Genomic DNA, 18,292 nt, shown 5'->3' with positions numbered 1-18,292 from the left:
AAAACGTGGTTTTTGATTAGTGTAACGACATTTATGAATGTGCCATTTGGCTAATTGTATAATAAGATTGATGATAAAGTAGCCTATTGTTTTTCTTTAGAAGATGGATTGTCAGTGAAGCCAAACAATACATGTTCAAAGCACAGGGAAAAAAGAAGTTCAATCGAAAAACAAATCAGGTTACTAATATCTTCCCATAATTTAGTTGAGAAAGGGCAAGACAAAATAAATGAAAAACATCTTCAGGGTGTCCTACACAGAAAGAGCAGTTTAAATCTATATCTTTTTAAAATCGTTGTAAAAAAAACTTTAGATGGGTAAATTCTGTGAATTATTTTAAAAGATACTTATTTTACCTTATTATTAACTTTATATCTAGCAGGTAAATTCCAGATTTTTTTTTCCAGTTAAGGTTATTAACAAAGTTATTCCAGTAAGCTATTAGCCTACATATGGAGTTGATACGACTTCTTTCTGAAATAAAGAGCGTATATTACGGCCTACGAGGAGAAACAAATTTGGCCTATATCTAATTTGGTTGGATCAAAGGGCAAGAGTGTTGGGTTTTGTACTAATGTACTTCTAAATAACATAATTGCTCCAGAAGGGATCGCATTTATGACAATATTAAATTCTAGATTCAGGGTTTCGTTTGAGTCAGGATCAGTCTCCTAGTTTCCCCATGGTTTTGTTGCTAGGCAATCTCTGAACTCAGCGAGCCAATGACGTTGTGAGACGTCATCAAGACGCGCTGGAGCGGTTTCCTCTGAAAAAAAAAAAAAAGAAACGAGCCGGAAGAAAACCTGAAGAAAACAAACGAGTGTTGGTGAACTGGGAGCTGAACTGGAGCTGAACTGGGACCAGACCAGACCACTTCACTTCATTTCACGTCGGACTGGAGACACCGGGTTGGTCTGAACCGAGGTGGATTAACCTCTGCGGCTCAGCGGAGGTCGAAGGAGAAAAACAATCGGCGGGAAAGAGGAAGAGAAAGGCGCGAACCGAGCTAACAGCTAGCGGCTAGCAGCTAGCAGCTAACGACACATCCAGCAGCTCGGCGGCTTCTGTCTGATGAACGACGACATTAAACAACATTAACTGACTGATGACCGACACCATGGACCCCCCCGCAGCCCTGCGCACCCCCACAGGTGATTTAGGAGCTCACACGTTACCTGTAACTGCAGACACGTTACGTTACTGTGGGCGATGATGGGGCTAACTGCTAACAGCTAACAGTCCATTAACACACAGAAGGGTTAGGACACGAGGGGAACCAGTTTCTCCTAAATAGAGGCGTTTTGCCCCTAAAATTTGAGACAGTGCAAGTAAATGAAAAAAATCTACTTTCACACGTGCAACCAGTAAATTTGCAATTGCAGTTTTTTTTTTAGTTTTTTTTTATTTTGTAGACCAGCCAGTGTGTGTGAGGATGGTCAGTGTATGTTTTCTTCTGATGAAGATTTCACCATGAAACTTCCCAAGTTTATCACTTACACACCTTAGGAAATATCTAATTAAATATGCACCAATTTGCATATATTTCCAGAACAGAAATCTGAACAATGGATAAAAGTACTTTCAAAGTTCTTGTTTTATCTTGTTGACATATTAGTCAGAAGTTTTTGCAGAGGAGGATTTTGGATATCTCTTTTTATCACTCTGTACATGAGAAAATGCTGTCACCAGCCCTAAAAAAAAAAATCAAATGATTCCATGTTTTTAGTAATAAAATGTTGTATAAATGAGGCTGTGAATGATATATCAACAAACCCCTCTGTAAAAACCTTCAGAATATAGAAAGGGATCAAACTGGAAGGTTTGGTGTCTGTAAGTGCTGCTGAAGTGGAGATTTCTAGCTCAGAGTCTGAAAAACTCTTTCTGAGAAAACGGCCTTTAAAGACTTGGACTGTAAAATTACATAGATTGTTATTGTCAATCGTACTTTTATGATTTGTTGCGGATACAAAGGAAATTACAATTTCAAGCTTCTGCCATTTTCAGCTCTAAATCTCCTTAAACTTGTTGCAGAAAATCCTCTTCTGTCCCAACGCTGGTGTGATATTTTGCCGTGTCTGAAATCATATCTGAGTAGAGTGCCAAAGACGTTTTGTCCTATAGAACCACACACAGGTCTTGTAGGGCTCATTGGCGCTCTTGCCTTGAAAATCACAACATCCGGTGTCAAAATATGAAGAAAAAAAAAATTTGGTTGTTTTTTTTTTCATTTATTTCTGTTGTCTGGAGATTTTATTTTATGTTTTAAGAAATAGAACATAAAAATCAAATGTGTTTAAAAGTTTGTTTGCTCAAAACGAAGAATGCCTTGTGTTTCAATTTGACTTTTTGTATTTTCAAAATAAAAATCAAATAAACCAATTGTTTTCTCCTCTTCGTCAAAAGAAAATCCAATATCCAATAACCAAACGATAACACTGACCTGCATGTCGATTTACAGTGCACGCCTCTAAGGCCCAATCCCATTTCTCTTTTTTACCCCTACCCCTTCCCCTACCCCTTGCCCCTCGCCCCTTGAAACGGAGCTACAAGGGGTAGGGGTAGAAAGTCAACCCCTCCGAATTGGGACACCCCTTCAACAGTCACATACGTCATCACGTAGTCTCACTGGCTTTTACGTAAGCTGATGCGGCGAGCTTTTGCCAGAAATCAAATAGCGTGTTCCATATAACTTCATAAAATAAGATAAAACTTAATGCAGACTGATCGGTTCATTGTAAAACATTTATTTACTGATGTAAATGTGGTGATTTCTGTACACAGAGCCCAGAGGCAGCGCTGCCTGCTCCTCTGTCTGGTACATGAAGCATAACTTTTCATCCAAATAAACTAATGCTACTGCCACAATTGTCAGATTTCATCAATAAGACCAACATTTAAATGCTAAAAAGAATTTAACATGCTGGTGGTAAACCTCTAAAAACCCGCGGATAAGTTAATTAACGACCGCCTTCTCTCCCGGCGGGACCGGGACAAGGACGTAATTTGGCCGGCGGAGCAGCGCTGCAGACCGGCTGCTGCCTCTGTGAGGAGCCGCTCCTCCTGGAGCTTCACTTCTCCGAAAAAACGTCGGAGCAAACTTCTAACCCGCCGTCATTTGGGTAAACTAACCGCACATTTGGGACCTAAATAGTTACTTTCTCGCAAGAAAAAATATTAAAACTTAATAAAGTGACGTAATAACCGCGCTACAGTGAGAAATAAAACAGCTTTTCGTTTTACAGCCACCGCTGCCGGCTGCCGCAAGATGCATTCTGGGAAACTTTTCATACCCCTCCGTTTGGAGTGTGCCTCTGAAAAATCTCCGTTTGGAGGGCTATGTAGCCCTACCCCTTCCCCCTACCCCTCTGTCCTAACGGGAATTGGGACACCCCTACCCCTACACGTGAACGCGCAAAACGGAGGGGTAGGGGTAAGTGGTAGGGCCAAGGGGTGAAATGGGATTGGGCCTAAATGTTCTGCTTGCGCTCCTAAAATTTTAAGTTTGGGGGCCAAATAAATAAAATATATGATGTCACAAATATAATGTCACAAGTTTCCAACTAACTAATCAATATGTCAATCATACTTTATTTTTACATCACTTTACTTACATGTACACAAAGTGCTTTGCAGGATTTAAGGAATAAAGATACAAGATCAACCCCAAACTCCACACACATACACAGATAGAAGAATGAAAGACAACGTAATAAATAAAAAATAAAAGAAATAAGTTGATAACAAGAGGAAACAGTTAAATAGACGTTCAAAGTTTCATAGCTCCAGGTGTTAATCTCACATGTTCCTCTCTCTCTCTCTCTCTTCCTGCTGCAGCTTCTGACTCCTCAGACGATGAACCGCTGATAAAGAAGAAGACGAACTCTGAGAAACCAGAGAAGAAAGAAAAAACATCATCCAGATCCAACGGCGCCAACAAGAAGAAAGGTGACGATGACGATGAACCTGAGCTCGACGACAGCCGTGAGGAGATGAGTGAACACGGTGGAAACGTTTTGTTTTGTTTTGTTTTTCAGACGTGAACACAGACGACAGCTCCGACAACGAGCCTCTGAGTAAAGTCGCCAAAGTGTCTTCCAGAGCGGCGAAGAAGTCTTCATCGGTGTCTCCAAAGAAGGAAGAAGGTGAGAGAAGCTGCAGCGTCTCGACTCACTCTCAGTTCGTCACATGCAGATCTGTGCAGCGTTTCCTGTGTTTAAGGAGGAACTCTGTAGTATTTCCACCTTAACTCAGCTCCATGTGTCCCTTGTCTCCAGCTCCAGAGTCATATACATGGATGCAAACAGCGCGCCGAAAAGCGAAACTCGCTTTTTTCATGACCAATTAGGTGACTTGTGTGAATCGTTCAGATCCGAAGAGTTTTTGCTTTTGGGAGGGGGGGGGGGGGTCTCAGCGTCTCAGCTGGGGTCAGTAAAATGTTTTTCTAACAGGCTGACAGTGACAATCACGTGAAACTGAGGCAAACTCATTCATGGTTGTCTCTGATACTGATAACAGCCGACCTCCAATGTAGACGCGCGACGTGCGCGCTCATTAAAGCGGCGCGTATCCGCGTGCAGTCGGTGCGACGGCGACGCCGTTTTTTCCCCCCCTTCCCGTCCGTGGAGCTGTGCGCCGCGGACATGCACGGTTCTCTACGTTGCTGTGTCAGGCAGGTGTCTCCCACGGAGCTCTGCCCCGTTTCAGAGGTGAAGGAAGCCCTGAGTGGAAAGACGTCGCCTCCGCGATGTAGAATAATTAAAGTGAAACTAACACATTATATATGTAGTGCCCTTCCTACAATATATATGTCCATTACACACCGAATGAAACATCCCATGTCTTTATTTATTCCGTTTATTTTAATAGTAATAATTATGACTAACATTCAGTGAAGACCTAAAATTCAGTATCTCCAAAATTTAAAATTTTAAGCATTTTTAATATAGAAATGTTGGCCTTCTGAAAACTCTGTCCATCTATAATCAATCAATCAATACTTGGTTGGGGTTGAACTACTGGAAATTGACTTTTCCATGATAATGTAATCATTTGTTAATGGCTCAAGAATTTCTCAGTGGTAAAAGTTTTTTTTTTTAATTATAGAAGAAATTGGTTAAATTTCTCAAAAAAAAGGAAAAAAAAATATACACAAAGTGGTTAAATTTCTATTATATCCAGATCCAACGGCGCCAACAAGAAGAAAGGTGACGATGACGATGAACCCGAGCTAGACTACAGCAGTGAGGAGATGAGTGAACACGGTGGAAATGTTTTGTTTTGTTTTGTTTTTCAGAAGTGAACACAGGCGACAGCTCCGACAACGAGCCTCTGAGTAAAGTCGCCAAATCGTCTTCCAGAGCGGCAAAGAAGTCTTCATCGGTGTCTCCAAAGAAGGAAGAAGGTGAGAGAAGCTGCAGCGTCTTTCTCGACTCACTCTCAGTTCGTCACATGCAGATCTGTGCAGCGTTTCCTGTGTTTAAAGAGGAACTCTGTAGTATTTCCACCTTACCTCAGCTCCATGTGTCCCTTAGCTCCAGCTCCAGAGTCATATAGTTCTGGTTAAATCAATGGCTTGTAACTAGTTCCAGGGAGAATGGAGGCTCTCTGCCTTCCACCTAGCGTCTCTTGGCTGAAAACCAACCTTGTAAGATCAGAGCCTCCGACCCGGTGTCCCAGCTCTCGTCTCCATGGCGACACCGCCACACAAATATTTGTTCTGAGACTGAAGGAAATTACTTTTTTAGTCAATGTATATGTTCAAATTAGGGCCAATGGCGTGGATTTGTGGAAATTGTTGAGAAAATTCTGGAAAAAAGACTTTCTTAGAAAAAAGTGATTAAAAAGTTCAAATAAAGACGTTAATTCTAGAAAAAAAAGTGGTTAGAATTCTTAAAAAAAAAAAAAAGTAAAATATTTTCTCAAAAATGTCTCAGTGGTAAAAGTTTTTTTTTTTTAATTCTAGAAGAAATTGATAAAATTTCTCAAATAAAATGTTAAAGGCAAATCTAGACAAAGTGGTTACATTTCTATTTAAAAAAAGTAAAAACAAAAAGTAAAATATTTTCTTGAAAAAAGTGGTAAAAGTAGAAAAAACTTAAATAAAAAACTAATAAAATAAAAAAAAAAGTGGTAACATTTCAAGAAAAACTTGGGGGGGACCCCTTTGAACCCTCTCAAGGACCCCTGGGGGTCCCCGGACCTCACTTTGAGAACCATTGAAATCAATGCCTTGTAACTAGTTCCAGGGAGAATGGAGCGTCTCTTGGCTGAAAACCAACCTTGTAAGATCAGAGCCTCCGACCCGGTGTCCCAGCTCTCGTCTCCATGGCGACACCGCCACACAAACGTAACGCGCTAACCCGTAACCCGTAATCTCTTGTTGATGACAGATAAGACTACACAGATATACACATGGTGACATGGTAGATGATAAATAACCTTATCCACCGCTCCATGGATTGATTTCTCACCGGCTTCGTTGTTGGAAACAAATGCACATGGAGGAGAGGAGGGTTAGAGACACAGAGGAGGAGAGAGCACATCTGGAGAGTTCAGGGTTAAACAGAATATTTACTCTGCCATGTGCATCAGTTCAGCTGCTCTTTCTACTCTAAACTCACCTGTTTGTGGTAAAGAGTTCAGCTGGAAACACTTTGATCAGTTTGCTGCTCAGAGGAGCTCCCATCCGTCTGTAACCGCGTTAAACTGCTGTTTATAGAGAATGCCTCTCTCTCTCTCTCTTCCTGCTGCTGCAGCTTCTGACTCCTCAGACGATGAACCGCCGATAAAGAAGAAGACGAACTCTGCAGCTGCTGAGAAACCAGAGGAGAAAGAAAAAACATCATCCAGATCCAACGGCACCAACAAGAAGAAAGGTGACGATCAACATCACCATACACACAAACTGTCAATACTAAACCACAGCAGTGATGTGATGTGATGATGATGTGTGTGTTTGTTTCAGAAGTGAACACAGACGACAGCTCCGACAACGAGCCTCTGAGTAAAATCGCCAAAGTTTCTTCCAGAGCGGCAAAGAAGTCTTCATCATCGAAGACGTCGAAGAAAGAAGGTGAGAGAAGCTGCAGCTGAAGCTTCTCTTCAAATTCACTGTTACTGACTTTTACTGTGTGTGTTTGTGTGTACGGAAGAGCATTGGGGCCAACAACAGAGGTTTTTTTTTAAAGATTCTGAGATAAGAGAGTTTTTATCTCAGAAATTCTGACTTTTTATTTTTTATCTTAGAAATTCTTAGTTTTTTATCATAGAATCTTAACTCATTGCGTGCCGCGCTCCTTTCCAAAGTTTTAGTCAAGTGTACCGGCAATTTAGACCATTTTTGACGATTTCTGTAGAGCCACAGTGTATTCTATATTATTGCCACCAACACATACTGTGGCTCAATTGAAAGGTTTAACTTAATGCTTCAAATTACCACAAACCGTTTGTTTCTACGTGCCTCTGTTCCTGAGAAAAGTCAAGCTAAACATGGCTGGGTTTCACCAAAATCCCTCCTTTTTTTCTAGAAAAGGAGATAGAGCGTCTTTTATGAAAGGTGCTCTGTTTGTGTCTGTCGCTCTTCTGACACTCGCATTTCTGGATCAAAGGGCTCGTATAAGATAAATATATACACCAATTGTTGTTCTATTCACAAAACCACCATCAGGGGGCGGGGGGGGGGGGGCGCCACTAAACAACAATAACACAGACGAGAAATCCCGTTTTTGGCACTCAACGCGTGGGAACGAAAAACGAGAAATTACGTGGTTGGCACTAAATGAGTTAAAAAAACAACTCAGAAATTCGGACTATATATTTTTTTATCTCAGAAATTCTTAAGGAGCGTTCACACCGGACCTTTTATTTTTGTCGCTGTCGCTCGTATCGATTACGGCAGCTAATCAGCGCTGAGCGACGAGCGACTGACGGCCGGAGAGTCGAGATTTCTCATCTCGAGCGACGGAGTGAAAAATCGCTCGGAGCCCCAGCGAATTTTCGCCTGGGCGATAAAACGCTCAATCGCTCGTTTGCATTGACTTAACATGTAAACTCGTCGCCCGCGAGAAAAACAAAAGGTCCGCTATGAACGCAGCTTTAGTTTTTATCTCAGAATCTTAAAAAAAAAAAACTCAAATTCTGACTTTTTATTTTTTTTTCTCAGATATTCTTTGTTTTCGTCGTGTCCGACAACGGGAGGGTTTTAACAGCTGACGTCCTGATGCTACCGCCGTTAGCTTAGCTGCCGCCGTTAGCTTTGCTGCTGCGGTTAGCTGTCCCTGTCAGCTGCAGCTACTGATGCGACACCCAATAAATACCACACATAGCGACACAAAACACAAACACAGAGAAATAGTAATGTTTCTTCAAGCATTTCAGATTGGTCTCAGCGGTAATTTCATTTTCCACTTCGTTTTAAGCCCGCATCGGACCTCACTACATTTTGAGGGCTGATTTTAAGGGCAAAATCGCATTTCCCCTTGCTCCCTAGAGTAATGGGACACCCTACCCCTACACGTGAACGCGCAAATATAGGGTTAGGGCAAATATTTAGGGCTAGGGGGAGAATTGGGACAGGGCCTAAATCTGTATCTCCTCATCGTCTCTGCCCAGATTGAACCTGTGATCTGTTTGTAAACTCTGTTTTTGAAGTTGAAATATGATTGATATGTTTTTGTCACAGAATCACCAGTGGACGATGACGACAACGACAACAACAGTGTGGACGATGAACCTCTGAGTAAAGTTGCCAAGAAACTTAAATCGCGGCCGCGGAGGAAGGCGTCGGTCACTCCGTCCCGACAGACGGCGGTGAAATCCAAACGGAACGCCGCCAGGAAGAAAGGTGGGTGAGCTGGAAAACTGATCCCAGAGCAGCCGTAACACAGGGTTCTTACGGATCCTTAAAAAGTCTTAAAAGGCATTGAATTCATTGATCTAAAAACAAGGCCTTAATTGATAGCTTTCATGTGACGTCACGGCCCGTATGGAACGCCCCCCTGGCGGTCAAAACAATCCACTTCCCCGCTGTCCGCTGATTAGGACAAGGCAGAAAAACACACACTGCTCCCTGCTGCTTCAAAAATACCGGTGTTATGGCCCAACTGGTGTCTGATTTAACTGGTTACCGAACCGAACAACAGCTGTGCTGCACTTCCGTCCGCAGATTTGTCACAAATTCACAAATAAAGCCGCAGTTCACATGTTACTGCAGCGTTGTTATGCTTCTGTGAGTGAACCTGTTCAGGCAATCTACAGTCAGCGCCACACTACTCTCACTCTGAACAACACTGCACACTATGACAAAGCCTGTCATGTTAAAGTTACGAACTAATGGAAAACACTCTGAAAATACGCTAAACAATACCGGTCATCGTCCTCGCCGCGCCGCGGTCGGTCCCGACCCCCGTTACCATGTCGCTGCCGCCGCGGGCGGTACTGTTGCCGGTGTCCGGTGGCGGGCGGTCCCGCCGGGTTACCATCGCCGCCGCCGCCGCCGCCGCCGCCGCCGCCGCCGCCGGTCCTGCTACTATCGGACCGCCGTCATCGTTGCCGTCGGTAGCGGTGCGTAGCAAAGCTCCGGGGGGAGGGGGGGCAGCTGGTCACCGTGCAGCCCAGCTAAGGGCTCTGGTTTGTGGGTGAGAGGAGCAGGGAGCCTGGGCTCAGTGGGCTGGAGCTCAGCTGTGGAGCTCAGCGGAGCTGCGGTACCAGGACGGTGTTCCCACACAGGAAAGTTACAGGTACATTTCTACCACTTCAATGAGTTCAGAAACATTATTTTAAGATAAAAAAAAAACTACAAAATGGGGCTTTTAATCAGAAACCAGTTGAGCCATAACACCGGAGGTAGGCTATTGGTTGCAAGCGGTGGAGGATGATGGATTCTCCACCAGGTAAATGTAAACATCGCCCAACTGGAGCTTCGGCAGGGAACTGGTCATTTTAAACAGCTCGTATACAGCAGCTGGTGTTGAATATGGGTCACAAGTGCCCAAAACTTCAAAGTTGTTTTTATATCTTTCTTTCTCGGCCGCTGACAGATGATTTAAGTCATTACTCGGTTGTTTGTCCATAGAAAGTCCATTGCGGGGCCACTTTGGAATGTTGCTTTTTGACCGCCAGGTCCCTGGGAAGTGACGTCAGTGAAAGCTATCAATTGGCATTAAAATGTCTTAAAGCAGAAGTGAGTGATCCGGTCGTTTTCGCTAATGCTGCGTTCCAGGCAGGCTTTTGAAACCTTAAATTACAACTTCTAGTCACAACTTACGACTTTGTAGCGTTCCAGGCAACCCACTCGTGTTTTTCCGACCTGTTTTACCTGTGAAAGTCACTATAACGGCCACTCGTAACTTCTGACCCGTGAACTCGTACCAGATCGAACTGGTACGACTTAACAGGTCGGAAAAACACGAGTTACGAGTTTCCTTGAACGCACCATAACGTCTTGTCAGCCGATGGAGTTAGCAGCCCCCGCCCTCGTCATGGATCTATTGGTCCTCGTCCCTACGTCACCACATTCACGCGCATCCCTTGGCTGCACACACAGAGAGGACTGCCCCTTTATGCCGTTCTCTCTCCTCATTGGATAAAAACTGTAGGATACGATAAATGTTTTCTCCTCAGCTCAGAGCAGAGCAGAGGGACTGACAGACCCGTGTTTCGGTCCAAACACTCTATGTAAGTGATTGCTGTCGGAAGATAGAACTATTTAAGACTTATATTAACACAAATATATCACTCACTTCTGCTTTAAGTGTCTAATGTTTTTTAAGAGACTGCAATGATTTGTCAATTATTATTATTAATATATATGATTATTAAAAACATCATAAAAGATAAGAAAATAATTCTTATTCAAATCACATAATGTCATACAACTGCAGAACAAAAGAAAACGCTATAATCGGTTATTTTTGCAGAAGTCTCAGCACTTAAAGGTGCGTAAGTATACTCCTGACTGTTCTTAGATTATGTTCTTAGTTAAGAACAAATTCTGGATAAGAAAACATTCATGAATGCCATTCTTCGTAAAAACTTCGTAAGTAGGACTTAAGAACAAATTTGCTCTTAAGAACGGTTCGTGAATGAGGCCCATTGTTCTTTTTGTTTTTTGAGAGTGGAGCAGTGTTTTTTTTTGATAAACTTTGCCTTTTATTTATTATTCCAGCCTATTTTGAATTCTGTTGTATCATAGTGGTCTATAGTCTTTATCACAAACTAAAACTGTTAGTTAAAAGTGTCACTGATGTAAATGGTTACAGCTTGAAGTGGCGGTGAGGTATTAAAAAATGTTGAGACGGTCTTGAAAAAGTCTTAAAAAGGTTTTAGAATGAACTTCAAGATTCATGTATATACCCAATAAGATGTATTTGTTGCAGTGAGATACGCGGAGTCGTCCAGTAACAGCGACAGCTCGGAGTACGAACCACCGGCGGCGGTGAAGAGGAAGAGCACGAAGGTTGCCGCGGCGACCAGGACGACGAAGAGGAAAGTGAAAGGTGGGGAGAGACGCCTGGTTCGGCCTCAGCTTCGCCACATGGAGCTGCAGCCTCGACTCTGACCTCTGGTGTTTTACGTCCTCAGAGAGCAGCTCGGAGAAAGAGGAAGAGGAAGAGGAAGAGGAAGACGACAATGATGATGACGATGACGATGACAAAGATGATGATTATGATGATCGCCGTGGGAACAAGAAGAAGAAGCAGAGCCCAGCCAAGAGGAACACAAAGAGGACGACGGCCTCGACGCCTCGACGTGGTGCACCCAGGAAGAGACGAGGTAAGGGGGCGGGGTCACAGCTGATGTTGTTAAACCGTGACTGAGTCAATGTAGCATCATTTATTCACAGACGATTTTGAGATTTTGGGTTATTTTTCTTCCTCATCGTGTCTTCTCTCAGACCAGAGGAAAGAAATGGTAGAAAATCCACATTAATGTTTTTATTTTCAGTTCAGTTCAGTTCAATTTTATTTATATAGCACGTTTAAAAACAACCATTGTTGACCAAAGTGCTGTACAAGTCATATCAAACACATTATATCAAACACATTCAGCACAAATAGACAGTTCCACAGTAAACATAGTAAACATAGTTTCCCATATTAAAGGATAATTTCCGTTTTTTACAACCTGGACCTTATTTCTGGCATAAAATAAGATCATTTACTCACCCAGACAATTTTGGTGTCATTTGGAGTGGAGCGGCGCGTATATCCGTATAATGCGAGAACACGGGGCACGCAATGCAGCCTCTAAATAACACATTATCCGCCGCAAAACTCGTTCATTTCGCCAATATTTTGTTATGATACACTAGTGCTATTCCCCTCCGAGCCCGTGGTGGCATGTTATCAACATGCTGCGCCTGTAGGTTGACTACTAACCTCTTATCTGGATGATGTCATCTCCGACCGCTGCCCGGCGCGGCTAACTTGCTACCGCTAATGCTACGGTTCGTTTCTGCGTGTTTCTGACTTGTCAGAACAAAATGAGCAGCTGGATGAAGTTCAGCTTCCACAGGCTTCCTCTCCTCAACCTGGACTCACTAAAGCTCCGGCTAGTTGAGATAAAAATGGACCTGAATGCCGAGGCAGAATGATTATTATCAGAATGAGCCGGGCAGCGGTCGGAGATGACATCATCCAGGTCAGAGGTCAGTAGGTCAACCTACAGACCCCGGATGTTGATAACATGCCACCACGGGCTCGGAGGGGAATAGCACTAGTGTATTATAACAAAATATTGGCCAAATGAACGAGTTTTGCGGCGGATAATGTGTTATTTACAGGCTGCATTGCGTGCCCCGTGTTCTCGCATTATACGGATATACGCGCCGCTCCACTGGGGCTAATTTCGTCAAAATGACTCCAAATGACACCAAAGTTGCCTGGGTGAGTAGAATGATCGTATTTTATGCTAGAAATAAGGTCCAGGTTGTAAAAAACGGAAATTATCCTTTAACCCACACTGAAGGCCAGCCAGAAAAAGTAGGTCTTGAGCAAAGACTTGAATTGCACAACATCTTCAGCAGATTTTATGTGTCTAGGAAGCCTGTTCCAGAGCCTGGGTGCTGCCACCGCAAAAGCTCTGTCACCTCTAGTTTTGCATCTTGTTCTTGGGACTTCATTTTGTCTCTTTTGTCTGTAAATTTCGCCTAAATTCACCAGAAGTTAGTCTGAGCCATGTCATGTCAGGTATCATTGTAAAGCTCTATCTCTCCTGAACAATGATGTGGCTCCAAAATTGTTGTTTCCTCTGTATCAGCAACCAATCGTAAAAGTACAATTTACATTAACAATCTATGTAGTTTTACAGTCCAAGTCTTTAAAGGCCGTCTTCTCAGAAAGAGTTTTTCAGACTCAGACTCTGAGCTAGAAATCTCCACTTCAGCAGCACTTACAGACACCAAACCTTCCACTTTGATCCCTTTCTATATTCTGAAGGTTTCTACAGAGGTGATTGTTGATATATCATTCACAGCCTCATTTATACAACATTTTATTACTAAAAACATGGAGACATTAAGGTTTCTTAGGGCTGGTGACAGTATTTTCTCATTTACAGAGTGATAAAAAGAGATATCCAAAATCCTCCTCTGTAAAAACGAAACGAAACAAAGTAGCTTTATCCATTGTTCAGATTTCTGTTCTGGAAATGTATGCAAATTTGCGCATATTTCATTAGATATTGCTTCATTTACATATTTAAACATAAGATTTGGTAAAACTTGTAGTACAAAATATAATTGTCCTAATATAAGTGATAAACTTGGGAAGTTTCATGGTGATATCTGTTAGTTTACATTTTTACCCTATTCACCTGTAGTGTCTCAGCTTAATTATAAATCCAGAATAATAACAATAACAGTGAAATCTTCCTGCTGTGGTGGTCGTTTGTTCAGGAGCGTCTGACGGAAGCTCGGATGACGAACCTCTCATCAACGTGGCGAAGAAGAACAACAGAGGGAAGAAAACTAAAAGTAAAGCGAAGGCTGCCGCCGTGAATAAGAATAAGGCGAAGAAGAGGGACACGACTCCCAGGAAGTCCAGCAAGACACCGGCATCAGGTGAACATGGAGCTAATAATTAACACTCCGACTCTTCATTGGGATCAAATTAGGGATGTCACGATTATAGATTTTCTTGGTACGATTATTGCCAGAGAAATAATCACGATATTACGATTATCACAATTTTTATGCATTAATTAATTTCACAACACTATATAGTATGTGTAAAATCGAATATAGTCTAAATAATTGCAATGCTAATTATTTACACAAACATTAATAAAGGACCAATTATATTCCCCAGGGGAAGTGTTTGAATTATTCAAGTCATTAACTGTCATCTATACCAATTGTTGTTTATTTTAAGTTTATTTTAATCGATTTTTTGTTTTTATTTTAATTACAAATGACACGCAAACTTTTAAATTCCTACCAATTCAATGTTACATTAGGTAAATGGACCAGTATCTGTGCATTTACCTTTATTTTGGCGCCACATCTGTCGATACGGTTCCGACATAATCTTTTTTGGAAAGTGACGGTATTTAGGAATCTTTGCAATAAATTAATTGTGGCGTTTAATACCACGATTAATTGTGAAAACAAGTAATCGTGACATCCCTAGATTAAATAAATGTTTCATCTGAGCAACATGTTTGTTTTCTTAATGTTCTGTCAGTGATGTCGAGCCACAGCTCAGACGACGAACCGCTGATCAAAGCTGCTAAACACCCACAAGTGACCAAGATCCTGAGAATAATCCTGGAGCGCTGTGACGGAGACGACGCCGGGCCGACGGGAAGTCCGAAGAAGAAGAAGAGAGCAGGTACTGATTATTATTATTATTGATTACAGTGGAAACCACTTATAGTGATCACATGGGTCCAGAGTCAATGTGATCACTAGAAGCGTTTTTTTTAATCATTTGACTTCATTTTTTATGCAGAACATCATCTAAATGCCATTTGTTCTGTTTTTCAATGAGAAAAATGTAACGAAACGGCGAGGTCGTCACATCACGGCGGCTACAGCCACATCGTCTCGCTCTCTTCTTTTCGATCCTCTCGTCGGCTCCAAACTCGACCGTCTGCACCTCGATCATCACCCGACAGGCATCATTTAACTCACGTGACAGATTAACAACAGTCTCGGTGCAGATCAGTGGTGCCCACATTCATAAAATGACCAAAAATGAACACTATAAGCGGATTTCTTGATCACTATAAACAGATTATTTAAAGGGATAGTTCAACATTTTGTCAAATTGGCCCATTGCCATAATCCCTATAGTCATAGCAGTAGGTTCGTTACCTTTAATTGTCGGTGCAAGCTATTTTTAGAACGGTGGAGCAGAGCCGTGAGCTGCTCAGAGCTACGCTACAGAGGCTCATGGGATTTCTTGGTTTCCCTCATCAAACTCATCAAATACACAATCCAACAACTCCACAACGCTCTGGTGGACAAGTTGTGACCTGCACATTCACCACGCTATGAGATAACACAACGTTACCAGACAGAGTTGTTTTAGAGGGAAATACAGAGACTGGTTGATGAAAAACTGTCCCTGAAGGCAACGAGCATCAGTGGTTTTGCATGAATTTCTCGTCTGGTAACGTTGTGTTATTATCTCATAGCGTGGTGAATGTGCAGGTCACAACTTGTCCACCAGAGCGTTGTGGAGTTGTTGGATTGTGTATTTGATGAGTTTGATGAGGGAAACCAAGAAATCCCATAATGAGCCTCCGTAGCGTAGCTCTGAGCAGCTCGCGGCTCTGCTCCTCCGTTCTAAAAATAGCTTGCACCAACAATTAAAGGTAACGAACCTACTGCTATGACTATTGACCCCTTGCAGCTACGTCACAATTAGAACGTGACGCGAGAGGCGACACCATGACGGACGGCAGAAAGTGCTCAGTGATAATGTACTGTGTATGGGTGCCGTCCAACAATGTGGCTCGATCACTTCACACTACAACCTCACAGCATTATCACTTATTTAAAATAGAATATCTACTCATCCGTTGCAATATATGTTTGTTTTTTTGTTATTCACCGTAGAATATCTCAGTTTTCTGTGCTTTTTCCACTGCTAAGGAGTTAACGTCAGTCAGTGCCACACTCCCCATACAGCAGCTGCTGCTGTCTTTGCTGCTGCTAACTACAGTTAACGGACCTGGAAAGTAAAACCTGGTCCGACCTGTGGGTGTTGAAGACCTGACCCGACGTCTGTATAATTAGTGATCATTCTCTGATTAAATCCGGCTGAAAAATAAAAGAAAACAGGAAGCCGTCTTCGTTGTAATCGCCGCGATCCGACGGCGGCAACTACGTTGTGACGGTGCTATGTTTAATACTAGCGTTAGCTGTTGTTAGCCACAGCATGTAGCTCAGCTAGTTAGCTTCAACTGTGTTTACATCGACTATACACTGTAGATAAACTAACTTATAATGGCATCGATAACGTGTCTGTATATCTTCACACTGGTCCTGTTGCTCATGTAACCCCGCTTCCAGTGGCCAGCCCCCGGTTCTTAGCTCTAGACCAGCAAGGAGTTGGTGCTTCAGACCAGTTTTAACCGGTTCTTAGCTCTAACCAGCAAGGAGTTGGTGCTTCAGACCAGTTTTAAGGACCAATAACCGTTTTTTGAGCGGTGGAAAAGCAAAGAACCGGTGCTAGTCAGGCTCTGGCTCCGAACCAGCACTCGAACCAGCTCAGTGGAAAAGGAGGGGAAACCCTACAACCCCGGTATGTCACAAAACTATAACGCGCCCATTCAATTACATTGACGTTCACTGTTCTTTTGCCGTCCATCATGGCGTCCGGAGCTATCGCGAGTGGAACGTGACGTCACGTGCAAGGGGTCAATAGGGATTATGACAATGGGCCAATTTGACAAAATGTTGAACTATCCCTTTAAAGCCAAACCAAAACCAAATGCAAACAAAGTCTACAGCCTCTCTCCTAGTTTTATAATCTCGTATCCCCATGCAGTCAAAAATAATATTCCACTCTCCAACTTACTTTTCCTCATCCTTATATTTCTTTTAGAAACATGTTTTTGTATAATTTTTTAAAAACAGTTTTCTGTTTGTTTTATTTTTGAGCTCCTTCTCCACAGATGTTACACAGACACTTTTCAGAGTTGTTCTGACATTAATTATCTTAAAATTAAGTTCCTCTCTCAGATTAAACCCACGCTGCAACGTATTCTGTTCATCACCCAGGAGTAGATTGTCTCTTGGCTTTGTACATGATCAGGGTATCCGCGGGGTCTTGAAAAGTATTAAAAGGTGATAAATCAATCTTAGGAAAATTAAGACCCTTAAAAAGTATTAAAAAAGTATTTTCACGACTTTATAAAGACTTAAATATTGAAGGTATTTTTTTCTGAATTAGCTGTCCAAGAGTTTGAGTCGTAAAAAACATTGCGGAAGTGTGTGAATTTATTCGTTTTATTAAAAAACAAAGATGAACCGGTTCATGAAAAAGAAAAGAAGATTGCTCCACTCTCAAAAAAACAAAAACAACAATGTTTTTTTTGATAAAATTTGCCTTTGATTTATTATCCCAGCCTTTTTTGAATTCTGTTGTATCATAGTGGTCTATAGTCTTTATTACAAAAACTAAAACTGTTACGTTAAAAGTGTCACTGTCATTTACATGGTTACAGCTTGAAGTGGCGGTGAGGTATTAAAAAATGTTGAGAAGGTCTTGAAAAAGTCTTAAGTATTGAAATTAACTTCAAGATTCTTGTATATACCCTGATGATGCAGCTGAACCAGATCAGTGGATTTCAGAGCGTTTGCTGTTTTAAAAACTAATAAATTTGTGTTGATGAGCGATGCATCGATCAAACCGAATGTAACGCCGCTGTTATTCTCCACAGCAGAGACCGAGACGGACGAAGAGCGCACAAAGGAGCGGGTGGAGGGGTCGGACTCGTCAGAGGAGGAATGATGATGAACTTTTGGGTTAAAACCGGTTAAAACTAGTCAGTGGCTCCTTCCATCATGGAGAGAAACTCCCTAAAACAACCAGTCAGTGTTCATGTAAATCTACTCTGTGTTTTCTATACATTATGTCTTAATTTATGGTGGTTGTATTTCTACTCCAGTTTTTAGGTTTTGGGAACGGGGTTTTTGAGGAAGATTTTATGCACAGTCTCTAAATGTTTTAATATTTCTGCCTGTAGGTTGCATCAGCTGTTTCCTCTCCGTACATTAAAGGTTCACTCAGCATGCAGCAGAGTCTCATGTGTCGCATTAAAATGCTTTCACTTTAAAATTAGA

General features: G+C 42.1%; 1 protein-coding gene across 3 annotated transcripts; it reads left to right on the top strand.

Annotated features, from left to right (window-relative positions):
* The first annotated feature begins 803 nt into the window (after nucleotides 1-803).
* Nucleotides 804-18,292, top strand: LOC310993710 (uncharacterized protein). 3 transcript variants are annotated; one of them, XM_083982149.1, is made up of 12 exons: nucleotides 804-1,151; nucleotides 3,835-3,945; nucleotides 4,035-4,142; nucleotides 5,294-5,401; nucleotides 6,756-6,875; nucleotides 6,965-7,072; nucleotides 8,681-8,842; nucleotides 11,376-11,495; nucleotides 11,581-11,772; nucleotides 13,895-14,059; nucleotides 14,682-14,828; nucleotides 17,890-18,292. In XM_083982149.1, the coding sequence occupies exons 1-12, from the start codon at nucleotides 1,106-1,108 to the stop codon at nucleotides 17,958-17,960; spliced, it is 1,458 nt and encodes a 485-aa protein (XP_083838275.1). In that variant the 5' UTR covers nucleotides 804-1,105; the 3' UTR covers nucleotides 17,961-18,292. The 3 variants fall into 3 exon arrangements, with proteins under 3 accessions (XP_083838275.1, XP_083838276.1, XP_083838277.1); XM_083982150.1 differs by lacking the exon at nucleotides 5,294-5,401; XM_083982151.1 differs by lacking the exon at nucleotides 6,756-6,875.

This window comes from Trachurus trachurus (genome assembly GCF_905171665.1).
Source record: "Trachurus trachurus genome assembly, chromosome: 11".
NCBI classification, from domain to species: Eukaryota; Metazoa; Chordata; class Actinopteri; order Carangiformes; family Carangidae; genus Trachurus; species Trachurus trachurus.
This window is presented reverse-complemented; position numbering and strand designations above follow the sequence as displayed.

Coding starts and splice junctions, on each gene's coding strand:
- LOC310993710 (XM_083982149.1), top strand. CDS start 1,106: ATGACCGACACCATGGACCCCCCCGCAGCCCTGCGCACCCCCACAG. Junction 11,496..11,580: donor GACGAAGAGGAAAGTGAAAG/GTGGGGAGAGAC, acceptor TTACGTCCTCAG/AGAGCAGCTCGGAGAAAGAG. Junction 11,773..13,894: donor TGCACCCAGGAAGAGACGAG/GTAAGGGGGCGG, acceptor TCGTTTGTTCAG/GAGCGTCTGACGGAAGCTCG.